This window comes from Nanorana parkeri, unplaced genomic scaffold (assembly GCF_000935625.1).
Source record: "Nanorana parkeri isolate BGI_ZX_2015 unplaced genomic scaffold, ASM93562v1 scaffold1658, whole genome shotgun sequence".
NCBI classification, from domain to species: domain Eukaryota; kingdom Metazoa; phylum Chordata; class Amphibia; order Anura; family Dicroglossidae; genus Nanorana; species Nanorana parkeri.
The window spans coordinates 176,068-192,562 of record NW_017307926.1 but is presented as its reverse complement, the minus strand read 5'-3'; the positions used below and the strand labels follow the sequence as shown (position 1 = coordinate 192,562).

At 40.6% G+C, this 16,495-nt stretch overlaps 2 protein-coding genes and 1 long non-coding RNA gene across 6 annotated transcripts in view; 1 reads left to right on the top strand and 2 right to left on the bottom strand.

The window, feature by feature from the left end:
• The window catches only part of HSF2 (heat shock transcription factor 2), a 19,843-nt gene extending 15,746 nt beyond the window's left edge, over window positions 1-4,097 (top strand). For 2 of the 3 annotated variants that reach the window (XM_018571039.1, XM_018571040.1), the window contains 2 exons: window positions 2,065-2,140; window positions 3,481-4,097. In XM_018571039.1, coding sequence (XP_018426541.1) covers window positions 2,065-2,140; window positions 3,481-3,752 — 348 coding nt within the window. In that variant the 3' untranslated portion in view covers window positions 3,753-4,097. Of the gene's footprint in view, window positions 1-1,292; window positions 1,347-2,064; window positions 2,141-3,480 lie in introns of all 3 variants that reach the window. The other variant, XM_018571038.1, reaches the window with a different exon arrangement.
• LOC108799209 lies at window positions 1,642-10,274 on the bottom strand. 2 transcript variants are annotated; one of them, XR_001942010.1, is made up of 3 exons: window positions 10,261-10,274; window positions 8,085-8,086; window positions 1,642-1,835 (listed from the first exon to the last, which is right to left on the bottom strand). It is a non-coding gene; the product is annotated as an uncharacterized LOC108799209 (long non-coding RNA). The 2 variants fall into 2 exon arrangements; XR_001942009.1 differs by lacking the exon at window positions 8,085-8,086 and adding an exon at window positions 3,357-3,362 and having other exon boundaries at window positions 1,642-1,831; window positions 10,261-10,271.
• Window positions 10,275-10,781: 507 nt separating this feature from the next.
• SERINC1 (serine incorporator 1) overlaps window positions 10,782-16,495 on the bottom strand; it is an 18,994-nt gene continuing 13,280 nt past the window's right edge. The window contains exons 8-10 of the mRNA XM_018571041.1: window positions 16,285-16,426; window positions 14,193-14,420; window positions 10,782-11,098 (exon numbers count right to left, since the gene is read on the bottom strand). Of these exons, the coding sequence (XP_018426543.1) occupies window positions 10,960-11,098; window positions 14,193-14,420; window positions 16,285-16,426 (509 nt within the window). The 3' untranslated portion in view covers window positions 10,782-10,959. The remainder of the gene's footprint in view (window positions 11,099-14,192; window positions 14,421-16,284; window positions 16,427-16,495) is intronic.

Below are 16,495 nucleotides of genomic sequence, written 5' to 3'. Positions count from 1 at the left end.
AAAAAAATATTTGTGTCTTCACACTCAAAAAAGATACAAAAAAAAAAAAAAAAAAAAATGTACCTGAAGCTAGTTTCTGATTTCTGTGTATAAACTCAGACTGGGACTTATCAGAGTTGCTTGAATGGTTTATCAAAACTTACCATCATTATTTACTCACAACCTGATTTAAAGAAAAAAAATCCTAAAAACTGTTCATCAAATATACATGGCCCTTAAGTGAATCCTGATTTTCAAGTGATTAGCTATAAATCTGAATAGCAGTTACCTCCAAACGGTGGTATTTGTGTGTCTGGAGAGAAGCCTTTAAATTGTTTTTAAAAAAAATACAGAGTTGTTCAGTTTTTCATTTGAATTATTTATTTTCAAAAGTTAATTCTGATTGTGCTTCGGCACCACTCTAGGAAGGTTTTATAGCTTCATCAGCTTTGCTTTATGAAAAGTTATTGGTGATCTAATTTGTTTCTTTCAATGAGTACTGTTGTCAAATGATTAGTAGTTATTTTGTTGTTTAGAACACTGGATTTTATTTGTTCAGTGAAATGTTTTTAAGGTATCAAGAGTCTGTTGCCTATAGCAGGCCGCTTTAGTCTTTTGCTTTCCTCCACTAGAATAAACCTTGACAGGGTTATTCACAAAAGGGTGGAATCAATCACTCTCCCGGGACGCATGAATTGTACATTCAAGGAGGGTGTTTTCTAGCCGCATGTAATCATATCACATACCAGTACAAGCGCTGTGCAGGTGTTTACATTGAGCGGCGGTAACCTGATCATTAACTTAAATGGGTGACTTGTAAACGCCAGATTAGGGATTCCTGCTGCAGGAAACCCTAATCGCACCTGAACTTACAGATATGAACAGGGCCTTATTGTGTGTATTGGTGTCCGTAGTATCATACCGGATATAGTTACATTTTGTTTTTAAGTATGAAACTTGGCAAGCGGCCCCCATGGGAGAAAAAAGATTTGAGTGGCCCCCGAGTAAATTGAGTGTGAAGACCTCTGTCCTAGATTGTTCACTTCTCCAAACTCTTCACCCTTTTGTGAATAGACCTGTAAGAATCTGGTTGCTATGTATACTTTTGATACCCAAGACTAAATGTATTATTTATTTGGATCATGTTGCATTATTTATTTGGATCATGTTGCAGTTTTCAGTCTGTGCGTAACTGGTGCACTATAAAAAGGATACTCTTGAACATTTACCGGTGTGGTATAGCAAGTGAATTTGGTATCTGGCTTTTGCCCCCGACCATCTGTTTTATTTATTTTACAATTTTCCTTTTCCAGATATTCGAGAGTAATGTGCAAATGAGTCCTTCTGACTTTCTTAATGGCCCAAAGGTATGCTTTTCATAATGGATACCGACCTCTGTTTTCTTCACTGGGTGCATCAATGGGCAGTGAAGCCGTACTGGGCAGTTGGTCATGTGTTCACTTGGTTATTCGGAGATCCACCATCCTGTCAATGTTGTTTACAGTTCTGTAGGAAAACCTCTCTATAGGAGTCTGGGATAGCAGAAAAAACCCACTAGGGGTTCTAATGCTTTCCAACTCTATTCACAATGTAAACAAATTATTTTTGGCTTTAAATACACTTTAAGAGCTAGGCCAAGGTTGTCTTGGTATGTGGAGATCTTTGCTGTCAACCCTTTTGTGTTGCTGTCCTTTTTGTTTGAAGAGAGCACATTTATTTTTTAATCATTTTGCCTTGTGTTTGTAGACAAGTAGCTTGTATCTAGCATAATGGAAGCTCCTACTACAGCCTTGTCATCCCTTCTGGTCCTTACACAAGCCTGGATTCCAACATGTCTTGGAGGTAGCTATGGCTCACTGTCTTATTAAAGACCACTCTCGTTACATTGTTGAAACACAAGAGTGTAATCACTTTTATTTATTACCTCTCATGCAAATATTATTTGCATCAAGGGGTTCTTCTGTTGCTGACAGAATCTGCAATCAACATATTTGCAAGTAGTCTCCTCATATTTTTATCCTGTATTTCAGTTTTATCTTTAAAGATCTTGATTTTTAATTTTTATTTTTCCTCTTTTTGATGTAGTTGGAAACGAAAGGAATCGAGACAAAAAACAGTGAAGTTGTTCCAGGACCAGCAAATACAGATGGTATAAAATCAGGTTTGTTTTAGTAGTTTTGTCACATACTACTTGTAGTCTTCTGATGATTTTAGAAGTTTAAGGTTCCTTACAAGTTTCCTAGAAGAGTTCCGGAGTCATTTTTGAACATCCCTCAAGCAGTTCTGGGTATTCAGTCAGTATAATGTGAATTGCAGTACTGGGACAAGCTTGGTTACCTGAGAATCTGTTGTGATAAGTCAGGGCAACTAAATGCACACATGCTTGCTCTAGTACTGAGACTCGCAAAAGTTGTCCTGACATCCTGCGATTCCCTTCTTAAGATGGTCAACCAGAAGTAACCAAGCCATACTGTCTTTATTAGCAGTTAAAAAACAAGCACGGGTTTGGGACAAAATTCATCAAGCCTTCCCATTAGAACTGTCTGGGTGGATAATCCCCACCACCCCCAAGGGCCCTTACCTCGTCTTATTACTGCAGCTTCCTGCGCTGTTTGAGCCCAGCTGGTAAATATCTAGTGCCAGGCTGCCCACACAGGAACTTCCCATAGTTTTGTATGGAACATGCCCATATAGCAGCAGATGCGTCCTATTCAAATCTGTGGGACATATGTTGGCAGGCAGGGGCAGCTCTGCACTAAAGTTTCACTGGCTGGGTTGCAGCCAATAGCTGTGGAAGTTAGAAGAGGTAAGTACATAACCTGTAGGGACAGGTTGTATTTAGGGGACTGAACAGATTTTGCCCCAAACATGAACATGTACTTTAACCATCAGAAGAATCCTAATTAAAAAGATCTTTTGAGATTTCTAGAAGTCCCCCCCAAGCTAAGATTCAGCAAACCTCTGTAACAATGCTAGATGGAGAGACTACGGAGACCATACACTAAATAGCTGGGACAAGTCTAATTCCTTCTCTATTATGTCTTGAACTAAAAACTGCAAAGTAAGCCCAGCTACTGCATAGCTTAGTTTTATTTATAGATTGTGCTCCCAAAGGCAGCTGCTTTGTTGGCTTTAATACAGAACTGTAGCTGGGCTCAAGCAAGTGGCATTGCACATGACACAATGACCTCCATGGCTCAAAATATCGATGATTAGATAGTCTCTACTTAGCAGTTGTTCATGAAAAGCCCTGAAGTCTTAGTGAAAGAATTGTATTGCCCACAGCAATGAAGAAATGTTCCCCTTACATGGCGGCAGGAAAGGAAAAAACAAAGTTCTTAGTTTCTATGAGTAACAGACTCTTGGGGTTATAAGACCTGCATCTTTTTAGTATCTCTTGTAGTGAATATGAACGCAGGTTTAGCCAGTTATTAAAACTATTACTGTATGTAATTTTAAAATGTTCCTAATCATTTGTGGCTTTCTTTATTTCCCAACTAGGCCAACAGCTTGTACAATACACATCCTACCCCCTTATGGCTTTTCTGGACGGAGACTCTGAAACCTTTGCATCGGATGTCCCATCTGCCAAGGCAACCGATATGAACAATTTATTAGAATCAAGCCTAAACCTGGAATCGGAGCCCACGCAGAGTAAACTTGTGCGTTTAGAGCCCCTGACTGAAGCCGAGGCCAGTGAAGCTACTTTGTTCTATTTTTGTGAACTTGCACCTGCACCTCTGGACAATGACATGTCTTTACTGGACAGCTAGATACCTGGGACCCTGTACACCTGTAGATATTCATCAAAATGATGAACTATTTATTTAAAGTATCATTTTGGTACACTGTGTTTCTCCCTCATGATGTTTTGCAATTTTTTGACACTGCAATTTTCACGTTTTTGTTTATGTACAAAATAATCTGCTAGATTTGGTTGCATTTTAAAGACCTGTTATCATTTTAAACCAACGGTTTCATAATCTAGGTTTGTTTTACCTTTTTGGTTGTGTTTAGTTGTCGGCTGTCACCTGAGCTCCATTAATCCATGTTGCTTTTATATGTAATGTGTATATACACCTACTCTGCAATATGCACAAATTCCTAATCCTATGACACAAGCACTAATAAAACTGCAGCTTCTGTTAGGCCAGACGCACCAAGCATGTTATTCTAGTCTTGGTTGTCATCCCTTTTATGAAGTGCAGTGTGCCTTCGTCTGCATCCATGTTACATTGAGCAGGTAGTGCATATGTGTGTATATAAACAGTATGCTGGAATCCTTTGTGTATGGACATCTATATAGAGTGAGCTAGGATCAAAAGTGCCTGTCATTTTTAGTGTGTATGCTTCGAGGGACCAATGAACATTTCTGTTCGGTTGTACAGTGGGTCTTTTATGTAAACCCATTCATGCACTACTCTCTAAAGGTTACTTTATTATGGCCATGACATGTTTTACTTCAATAAACAGATCTGACAGACCCCTTTTATTTGTACAAAAACTTTTTTAAAAAAAAAGAGAAAAAATCCTTTTTGGTTTTTCTTTCTTCATAACTATACAAAACTAGATATCTCATTGATCACCAAGTCACCAGCTGGTCTGCGGATTATGGCTTCATCTTCAGGTGTTCACAATTGTGGATTTTCTTCAGTCTCCTTTAAATTTTGATGCTGGCTTGATGAAACTTCTGAGGGTGGCGGAGGTGTGATTTAGGAGGACTCCATATACAAGCACAATTGACCTTTTTGTAATTTTATGGTTGCAGTGGATTTTTTTGTGGATGCACCATGCAGATGGTGGAGTACACAATACACTGAGTGGAAGCTGTGGGCATCTACACTAAGAAGCTATCAACGATTGCTAAAGGCTACTGCAAAGATTGGGGTTGCTTGTGTCTCATTCACTATGGACAGAGTTTGAATTATTGTATTCACGGAGGAATGAGTTTTGGACATTTTACACAATTTAATATATTTTTACGTCATGTCCAGTGGTACCTCGGTTCATGAACTTAATTCGTTCCATGATTCTGGTCACGAACCGAATCAGATTTTCCCCATAAGGTTAATCCGTTCTGACCCTACGAACGTGGTTGGTCGCGAACCGATTTTGGTTGCGAATCAAGATAGGCAGATCGTAAGTTTTTTTAATCCCTTTACAACCATCGCAAGACTAAAGTCTTGCGATGGTTGTAGAGTGTATGGCCACCTTAAAATTTTCCCATAAGGTTCAATGTAAATGAGGTTAATCCGTACTGAACCACATGTAAATTCATTACCGCTCTGCACTTTCTTTAGAGCCATGCTGGATTGAATAATACTGTATTACTGTATTTGTGTACCCTTATTGCATTAATGTATAGATCTATTTTATTGATGCTCCCATACTTTTAAAGAAACTTTATATTGAAAGGGCATGAATGTTTTGGTTGGGTTGTGGCACCTTAGGCTGTAAACCAAGTTGAAAATTCAAATAAGCTGTATATGAAGCAGATTATATACACGGGAAATTAGGGATGCACCAATACCATTTTTTTTCCAAAACAGAGTACAAGTACTGATACTTTTTCTCGAGTACTTACCAATACCTTTTTTTTTTTTTTTGTGTCTACAGTTTTTCTAAAACAATCAGTGTAATGATTTTAGGACCGTGGTGAAGCACCAGCACCTCGTCGCAGCTGTGACCCTGGTAGTTCTGCCACTGACTCCAAGCTATAGTGGGACTAAAAATCTCTGCAATACATTATACAGAAATGCAGAATGGTACTGGCTATAGAAGACTACAAATCCCAGCAATGTAGAGAATAGGACAGAAACAGCAGGCAATAGTTCTAAAGTAGTTGTGGAGTTTAGGTGCAGTTTTGCTGCACCATAGCTGTGCTGTAGCTCTGCTGGCCTGGTGCCTTGGGCGGAGGGGAAGATGTGCGGGCTGACGGAAGCGCTGTAAAGAGGGGCCCAGCAAGGGCGGGACCAAAGGTAGCGGTTTCAATTTACATAAATGAAGTGCCAGTATCTGAGTACAGTACCAGTACTTGTGCAATGCTCGGCCCCAATACTGGTATTGGTATTAGTGCAAATAAATGGGACCTTTTTTTTTTTTTAAATCTATTGTAAAGTCCATTTGATAGTCCATTGAAAAATTCAAGTATTCGGGTTGTACTGCCCATAGGAGGATTGGACACTGGGAAATAGAAATACTGTGGGCTAGTACAATATAACACCTCCTACTCCCAGCAATCCTGAATTGTTTTAGCTGTGAACAGGTTTGTCATTGCATTAAGGCACCCTTGCCATTATTTTACTTTTATAACTTTTGTATAACTCCCTGCATGCGTTCCAAATTAAGTTATTGCCAAATCAAAGTCTGATTATTGCTGGCTCACAGGGGAAATCCATAGGTACTATCTTATTTTAGTGGGGCACTGCAGTGGGAGCCAGGTTTTTACAAAATTAGTGCCCATTTGTGGTGGACAGGCCTACTCTACTGTGCCTATGCAGCATTTCATTCAGGAGTGCACATGCCCCCCGCCTTCTTGGATGACCCAGAACAATGTATAATATATGTTCCTCCTGCTCTTACCTCATGGGCACAGCTACAGTTGGGTCCAGCACCTGGGTGGAATGGGTCTAAGGCCCTGGCTGACTCATTTTGCCAGCAGTTCTGGGGGTGTCCCCTGAAGATTCTTGCTTAACCCCTTCGTGACGGGAGACGTACACTGTACGTCCAGCCACAAAGGGACCAAATGACTCGTCACGTACACTGTACGTGACGAGTTATTTGCTGCACTAGAAGGCTGCTAACCGCTGAGAATCAGCGGTTACCTTTCAGTAATGGATGTCTATCTAGAGATCCATTACTGAAAGGGTTAACCTTTTTCAGACACCCGATACCTTAATATCGGGTGTCTGAGAGTCACAGCAAAGCGAACACACATGTAGGCTTTTGCCGGCATTCTGACAGCTCGTATAGATCGAGAGATATCTCTCTCAAGCTATACTGGCTTTTTTTTTTTATCTTTTGACTTTGAAGAATAGATACAAAATGTTATGTATTAGACACATAATGTATCTATTCTTGAAAGTAGAATGTTTAAGTTTTCTGAAACATTCACTGACAGCTGAATCCTGAACTGCTGCAGGATCAGTGTCACTAACTTATTATCGACTGTTCTGAAGTTTGAAGCAGCCTGATAATAAAAAAAAAATTATTAATTTATCAAGCACTAATAGTGAGATTAATTCACAATGACTGCCTGATATAAATAAATAAAATTTGTCAGTATAAAAAAAGTGAAAAGTGTAAATAAATTAAAAATAAGGGACAAATAAATGTATGTATTGCATTTTTTTTTTAGCTGTGCTGGTTTTGTTAAAAAAAAATACAAATCAAAACTGGGAAAAAAAGTTTTTTTTTACGTTTTTTCCTCTTTTTTTAATTTGTATTTGTCCTAAGTGAGGCGTTAGACACACATATGTGATATAAATATATAGCCCTATCTGTCCTCTAAAAAACTATATAATATGTGTGGGTGCACTTTGTAAGAAAGTATATTACTGACGTGGAAGAATCACACAGCAAAAATGTCAAAAGTGTGTCAGTCATTTACGAACAGAAACCAAAAACAAGCTCAGTCATGAAGGGGTTAATGGCTCAATTGTTCCCCTCTAACTCACACCCCCCTGGGCTCACATCACCCCCCTCCTGCTTAAGCAGGGAGGGGTTTTCTGCCATCATATAAAAAAAAAAAAAAAACAGGGGAAAGCTGTACACCCTTTTGGAGCCCTCAGGCTGCAGGGGATGCAATGCCCTGCCCTCCTGGATCTCATTTAGACTCTATCATTGCAGGTGCTGCACATGCAGAAAGGGAGGGGGTGGAGGAGGATAGGAAGCATGTGAAGAATTTGTCTGAGAATAAAGTGCAGGAGGTGGCTCATTCTGCCTCTTAATGCCCCAAAATGCAACATCTCCATCTTTGTTGGCACTGTACACTTGCCCAGTGCTGGAGATGTCCATGTCCTCTCAGCCCAAGATCACCAGCGTGGGTTCCATGAGAGGGGCCCAAGCTTACTAAGGCCTTTCCAGTGTACTTGCTTATTCAGCACATCTTTTAAGGTAACGGATATCACCCCTGAAAAAGTTTATGCTCCAAATTCTGTATTTACTTTCATTCATTCAAGAAGGATTTACTATGCAAGTTAGAATGAGGCACCTGTTCCCAGGGGCCTCAGTCTGACACCGCTGCCTCTCCCTGTATCAGTAATAACAGCTCTGAACTCTGCTGTGACCATGTCTGTGGGCTTTTTTTTTCCCCACTAACTGCATTGATGACATCGCTCGTCTTGGGGAAGCACCTGGTGCCGAGACAAGCACTTTCACTCAAGACTGCATCTCCTTGGTTTAAATGTGGACAGACAGCAGTGGTGGAGGAAGAGACCACCTAGGAAGGTGGGAAAATGTGCACTATGCACTCTGTCACCTGGGGGACGGAAGCAAGAAAGAAAATCCTTAGTGAGACTTCTTTAATAGAAGCAGACCTGATTCTGGATGGGCAGAGCTTCACATTCCAGCTCTGACTACTGTTTACATACTGGGCGCAGATCATTGGCAAGTGGATTTCCTCGTCAGTGCCTGAATTCTGGAGAATAGTCTCACCAAGAGACATTTCCCAACCACTGTTGGCAGGTGGAGAACAAGACTTCTGGTGGACATTCCCACAGCCCTTCAGAGGCTCCCATTTGACCCTTTCAGGGACATTCCCCTAGCCGATCTCACTTGCAAGATTACCTTTCTTGGTGCCATCACCTTCGTGGGACGGGTCTCCGAGTTGCTGGCCCCATCCTGTAAAGGAACCCTTTTTAGTGTTGCATGAGAAGATTGATGAGGCCTAAGCCCTCTTTTTTTTCTCCCCAAGGTGGTTTCTTCTTACCACCTTAACCTCCCTGGCGGTATTCCCGAGTCTGGCTCAGGGTTAACTTTCAGTACCAGGAGCGGCAACCCTGAGCCAGACTCGGGAATGCACAGAAAAGTGACACTCACCTTGTCCCTGCGAGCCCGCGGTGCCCTCTGCTGTACGCGGCCAGCATCTGAGCTTTAGTTTTGTTTTCGGGCATCACAGCCCGTGTGGCCCACCCCTCAGTTGACTGCTTTTGCACATCCCATGATTTGACTGTCACCGCTCCCCGCAGGGATTCCCCCCCCCTCCCTGATCCTCCAGTGCCGAGTGGAGGATCAGGCAGAGCCAGCTGTCAGTCATTCAGCTGGGTGGATCGACAGTATTGTTGGGATCCATCCTGGCTGCAGCGTTCTCAGTATATAGCTCGTTATATACTGAGCATTAGGTCACTGGAGGAGGTTAGCATAAGTCCTCCCGTGACCCTTAAGCGAATTATGGGATACAAAGGTTACCCCATAGTTCTTTCAAGCACTTACTTGTATATTTCTTTTTCTTGGAGCACAGTACAGGACACAGGTCCCTCCCATCCATTTGTGATTTCTCCTATTGCTTGTTAAAAACTAGCTGGGAGGGGTTACATTGGGCTATCCTAACAACCTTGTTGCTGGTGTCCCATCGCCTAAACGTAGATTCTGAGGCTGAAGTCCTTTGTTCTGTCTTGTACTCCAAGAATAGAAATTTAGAGGTAACTCAATTTATTTTTCTCAAATTCCACTGCCTATCAGTTTCCTGAAAGGAGATACCACAATACGTGCATATTATGTAATTCCATGAGGTTGTACTGAACTACACACACCCAAACGGTTTCATTTCACTAACAATGTACGTCTGGTTTAGAAAATACAGGAAAAGGCATTATTTTGATATGAAGAGTAACTATAGTACAACAGATTTCAATGTACTGCTTTATTCAATAGGATAAACAGTAATCATTCCACAAAGTTAAATACAAATAAGAGGAGCTGATCAAATCATTATCTAGAAAGACAACAATCTTGTTTTTAGAACACATGTAGAACATATAGAAAGAACAAAAATGTATAAATCATACACACTTGGGTGTAATACACAATACAAAGAGAATTGCACATGCTGACTACACTGTCAGTTTCACATAATGTAGACCATCTACACACATTGTTGAATACAAATACTGTGTTCTAATATGCATTAGTAACTGACCTATATTTCACCTTTCAAATGTCATCAGCAAAATGGTTTTGTGGATCTCCTAAACCAGAACAAAAGTGAAATGGCGAGACATACAATCCCATTCTGCTTAGTGTTCTTTTCATGAAATCCTCAAACCATGCACTGATGGTGACGGATGTTAAACGCCGCACTACTACTACTCGCCTTCCCTTGTGATACTATACATTTCATTAAGACACACAATGAGATGGGGCTGCTTGACCTAATGTGCTCAGATAAAGATGACCAACTAGTCACAGGTTTGTTCCATGCTGCCCTGCTTGCACAACTCCATCTGCCACGGCATTTGCAGAGAAATGAAATCTAATTTTTAAATAAGTTATACAGTATTTATCCATACAAGACCTGTACATTTGTTTTTTTACTGTCCTGTGTATGGGCACACTTTAGAGTGATATTTCTGGCTAAGTATTCAGTACCAGCAGGCGCTGGACTTAAAGGTGAGCAACCACACTATTTTACTGCAGTATATGACTGGCAGACACAATTATTACAACTATATGTGACAAACACACTAGAATACCGATTGTTCATTGAAGAAATACAGTGAAAACATTTCTTACCTCAATACTACTGTTCAGCAAGTCAAAACTAGAGGAGCAATGTTATGGTATGAGTGTAATGAGTATGGTTAATACAAAGGATGCCTATAGAAAACAGCTCCAAGTAGCTAGTCTTACTGTACATATACTGTGGCATCATGCAAGGGAACTGTTATGATAAAGCATGCAAAACTGGGACATGTCTATATAACCTAGTGCTCCTGGCACAGTTAGAGAAATTGCACACAAACACTTCGCTTTCTTCTTATACTAATCAAAGTCACGACTGGTTAACACCAATGGAGCGACAAGTGTCCACACGTACAGGACAATGCACACCCAGCTGGAGGAGATCTTCACCCAGACTGAAGGCCACTTACTAGTCATCGTTTCATAAGTAGAGTCAGGGCTGAAAATATAAAAGGCGGTCTGTTAAAAAAACTGCTAACCCATTAAGTCATCAATATTAAAAGAATCAAACTATCAGCATTATGGTTATTAGGATGCCTATAATTCAACAATTTGTCTCTCTTCATAAAAAAAAAAAAAAAAAAATCACCCAACCTATGTGACAAATGGGTGCAAAAAAAAGTCCCCTCGCCAGGTGATGAAGGAGACTGTGTCCTCTCCAGCACCAAAGCTGGCTGACTGCAAGCATGCTCTCATTGGCAGCTTCATCAATTTGATATAACAGATTACTAGGTTGTGCTGTGAGCCACTTCCTGATCATCATGACACAGTAGTAAAAGGTAGAATTGCAGCAAGAGGCTGGAATTGTCAGATCCTTAAAGTGTAGTTCCATTTTGCTACCCAGATTGGGATGACATTTATTTTATGTTTGTTACCATTTACATTGCAGAACTAAAAAAAAAAAAACATTTTGAAATGCTTTATACTTGCTTAAAAATCTGACCTAACCTCCCCCCTGTGTAATTTTAAAGAGGGGGCTGTGCAACGTTATGTTTACTCTAAATAACCCTATATTATCCAGATCCCCAAACGTTCTGACATCACACCACCATATATAAGTGTATAACCAAATCTATGGGAAAATTGGGCTTTTAAGATGTAATTAACCACAATATAAGACCTCCATAAAAATTAGGGATGTAACAATACTGGTTTTTCTGTATCGAATACCAATTTTTTTTTTTGCTGTACTCGCCGATACTGGAAGTCCCATTAAGGAAGCCAGGCGGCGTGTAAAGACTTGCCACCCAGCTTCCTGATTAGCAGGGCCAATCAGGAAGCCGGGCGCCGTGTAATGACGCATTGCCCAGTTTCCTGATTGGCCGGTAAGCCGGCTCCATGCTCCCCCGTCACCAGGCCAATCAGGAAGCCAGACAGCGTGTAATGACACGCTGCCCGGCTTCCTGATATTGGAAGCTTAAATATCGGACCAGGCATCGGAGCATTTGGGCAAGTACGAGTATCGATGCAACCCTAAAATTAATAAAAAGCAATATCAAGATATAGTTTAATTTTAATAAAATTGTGTAGTTAGTGGTACATATCAACATCCTTGATTCGATACTTAATGCCTCCTGGACCTACTACATACAGCTTACATACAAAAATGTCCTATAATTCTAAAGGGATCCAGCTAACTTAAATTGTAGGTAGTAGTCCAATCTTCAACAGGTTTCGCACTTTTTGCTTCATCAGGAAGGTGAGGCAGCTTATAAGCATATGACAGAGCCCACAAGTATAGATGGTCACATAATGAGAAATTGCCTGGAAAATGCTTGCCGCCGCCAGCAGGAAAGCCCCCAAGTGCATCCAATGAGGGGTTGGAGTCTGCAGAAAAGTCCTTAGGCAGGGGGATGGTGATTAGGAGAATACGAACAAAGTTACTATTCGGCATGGATTGCATAAGCCCTAGTGTGGTATGTTAAAGGGGAATCATCCATTACAGACTTAAATCACAGGAGTCCAAGCTGAGCGTCCCTCCAACTAGGGCTGCTGCAGCTAACAAATATTTTCATAAATCGATTAGTTGCCCTAGTTTTTCAATTAATTGATTAGTTGCATTTTTTTTTAATCGCTCTCAACCAACTAATCGATAATGAGAACAGTTGACAACTATTCTGATAATCGATTAGTTGGTTCCAGCTCTACCTCCAAACCCTTATTACATGTGATTGGGCGCTTTTCTGCTGGTGGCAGCAACCATTTTCCAGGCAATTTCTCGTTATGTGATCTATACATGTGGTCTCTGTGATATGCTTATAAGCTGCCTCACCTTCCTGATGCAAAAAATGTGAAGCCTGTTGAAGATTGGACTACTATAGAAAGTTTTGCATTTACAAAAAAGAGAGGGGGGAGGGGTTTGTTTTTTCTTTTGGAAGTTTTTGTTGGGGGGTGAAGGGAGGGAAAAAATGGGAGGGTGTGCTGCTTTAGTTTGAGTGTGGACCGGGGTGTCCAACTGATGAAAAATAGAGCAAAAACTGTTATCTTTCTCTCCCTTACGCCTTTGTCATCCAATGGAGAACTTTGTCACTCACATCCTGCATTCCTCCAGGCCTCAACACCCCCTGAACACTGTTTTTCCACTGGTAGTAGCACTTTAGACCTTTGTTTTATTTTTTTGCAAGATTGGACTACTACAGACAATTTAACTTAGCTGTATCTCTTTAGAATTATAGGACATTTCTGTATGCAAGCTGTATGTAGTATGTCCAGGAGGCACAAAGCATCAAATCTAGTATATTGATATACCATTAACTACACAATTTTATGAATATTTTTAACTATGTCTTAATAAAAATAGCTTTTTCTTAATTTTATGGAGGTCTTATCTTGTGGTTAATGACATCTTAAAATCCCAATTTTCCTATAGATTTAGTTATATACTCCAATCCTGTCTTTACTCTGCTGGGAGATTCCGTTACCAGTTGTGAACTAGTTTTGAACACTGTCTTAAAGGGTTAAAGACTTCAAGGAATTGTATGTTAAGGAGAAGCAGCTCTGTCTGCTCAGAGTAGCCTGGAATCTGCAGAAAGGCCTTCATCAAAGAAACAGCTAAAAGGTAAGAAGTATTGTTTTAAAAATTATTTTAAGTATGCTGTGTGAATGGTAATAAAGAACATATAGAAGAGTTTTCTCAAATTTGACTGCAAACATGGAAATACACGTTTTACTCCAAGCAGATGAAATAGCTTAGAGAAACAATGGGTACAAAAGTACTGAACTTGATTTGAAAAGAAAGGTTTATCCTGAAACCATGGTCTCTATGTACTGTAAATTGTTGACACACTGAATAATCTGCAACAAAAAAACAAACTACTCTATAACCACAACCAATACTGGCAGAATTTCCATCTACACATCCAATAATTAATATCTTCAAGTAGATATCCACAGCAGGAGTACGTTCAGTTTTCATGCTAAGAAACTATTTTGTAGAATTTCACATACAACAAACAAGAAAGCAGTAATGTTGTAAGTTATGGGAGTATATAGCTAGTAATATCACGGACATGAAAGCAATACATCGAACCCACCTGTACCAGTTGGTAAGCGTCATCATAATATAGAGTGAGGCCAGGAAAAGCATGAAGTGAAAGAAGGAATAGCTGTAAGTAACCCCATCACGTTCATTGTCAATAGCGCGGTGTACATCATCAGCATCGCTGAGAGAACCATCACTCCTGGTTCCGTCCTCTATGAGCGTGGACTCATCACTGGTCAAAGTCAGTTTGTTAACTTGGCTATTAGTTGAGGTACGAATGCTAAAAAGTACAGAAAGGACAATATCAAATTAGAGAAAGGATACAGTTGTATGCATGGATCAAACTTAAATGTTGCAATGCTGCAAAATCTCAAGTCTATCACAAAAGAACAAGAATTTGATACATATGAAGTAAAAACAATTGCATCAACTTAGTTCCAAAATAGCAGGACCTTGGTCATCATCAGGGTGGAAAGAAATGCCTAATATCTGAAATGAACCTTTGATTTCTGAAAGGGCATCAGGGGGGTGCAAGTTTATCAAAAATGTCACAACTCCCACTGCTGACATAAGGAGCTCCCCCACCACCAACAGACAGAGGGCCCAGTAAACTATTGGTGACCCATATTTTATAAGAAGCCCTGCTCCACCTACTGCTTGGAACATTAATACACTTATTCCATGTGCCCAAAATATATGCAGTCTAACAGAATCTGAGCCATTCTTATTGTACAGATGACAGGTTAGTTTGATTACAGATTCAAAGTTCCTAATGTAACCATCAAGTTTGACACCAGCACTCTCAACTTTACAGCAGACCACTTCTACCCGAAACCCTGAACATCACTGACCAGGGAGAACCCCAACAAATGTAGGCTTAAACTGCACATCACATTTTATGTGGAGTTTGCCTGCTCAAAAGATGCGCATGTCACATGAAAAGTTTAGGGTCAGCAATACCTAGAACAGGGTTAAGAAACCTTGGCACTTCAGCTGTGATCATGTATGTGGCTATCAGAGTCTTGCAATTCTTTGTGGACCTTCAGGGGTACAGAATTTCTATCGCCCGACATCTGGGGCATACAGTTCCGGGCGGATAGTTCTTTCTACGTTTAGCCCTGGTGCGGGCTAGCAAAGCAAATGTAGTGCGGGGGAGCCACCGCTCATTTAGTACAAGTGATCTTAGATTACTTGTATAAAATGAGCTGCCATCTTGTCCACAGCCCCTCCACCCAACCGTGGTTTTCGGGGTCTCCCGCTCTTCTGGAAGCAATCATTTCAGAATGGAGAGTGGAGAACGACCGTTCACCAATCTGCTCTCTGTGATCAGTGAGACAGAAGCGCTGCACTCACAGCACCCCCAATCTCAGCTGTCACAAGCTGCACAGAATCGATCACAATGCAGTTGCTCAATGTTCTGCGTTGGTGGGCAGGTTCCATAAGGAGAATCTGTCACCTCAAAACACTATCACATGTTATCCCCTATTTAAAAAAAAAAGTAAAAAAACAACATTAAAAATAAACAATAAAATTTAAAATTAAAACCAGCCCCACCGCCATCTGCATGTGATTAAGCAGTGCTCTCTAAACACGCACAATGTGCATTAAAGGGTAGGTTCACTTTCCCAAGTAATTTGGGAAAATGGAATTACCTGCTCACATCTGGCCCCCTCTCCCCTCATTCAGTGCTATACTTACCTTTTGGCGCACAGCCCAGGCCTTCCCCTCCACCAGCACGGGTGTACAATCTGAACCCCATAATGCAGTCCAGCAGTCCTATGGATTTTGAATTTCCCTTGCAAATTGCGAGCACTCGTTGGTCAGAGCGGTCAGGTGACCATGCTGACCAATGAAAAGCACTTCTTTACATGGGTTAAATAGGATTTTGGTTAAAATTATTTTTTTTTATCAGGACAAGTAGATTGTCATGAGGGTCAAGTAGATCGGGTCCCCGCTTTAGTTCTTGGACAAGTCAAAAGTCCACACCTCTGGGCTTCTAGTTCCACAACAGCTGGAGTGCCAAGGTTGCCTTCCTCTGACCTATACCAATACAAATTTTACCTTTATACTTTTTACTGGAAAACTTCTTTAATAATAAGGAACCTTCATTCAGAAATGCCATGTGTATACTAAGCAATGCTTACCTGGAATAAAGGACACAGAGCAAAAAGAGGACAAGTCCCACAATCCCTTGAGCATCCCACCACTGCACAACCTGAACTTGTCCTGGAGTGGTTGTGGTATTGTATCCAATAATGCTTAGAAGGCTTGGATTGCATTTGCGATCTTAAAGTGGGAAAGAAAGGAAAACAACATATACACATATATATATATATATATACACATACACACAGC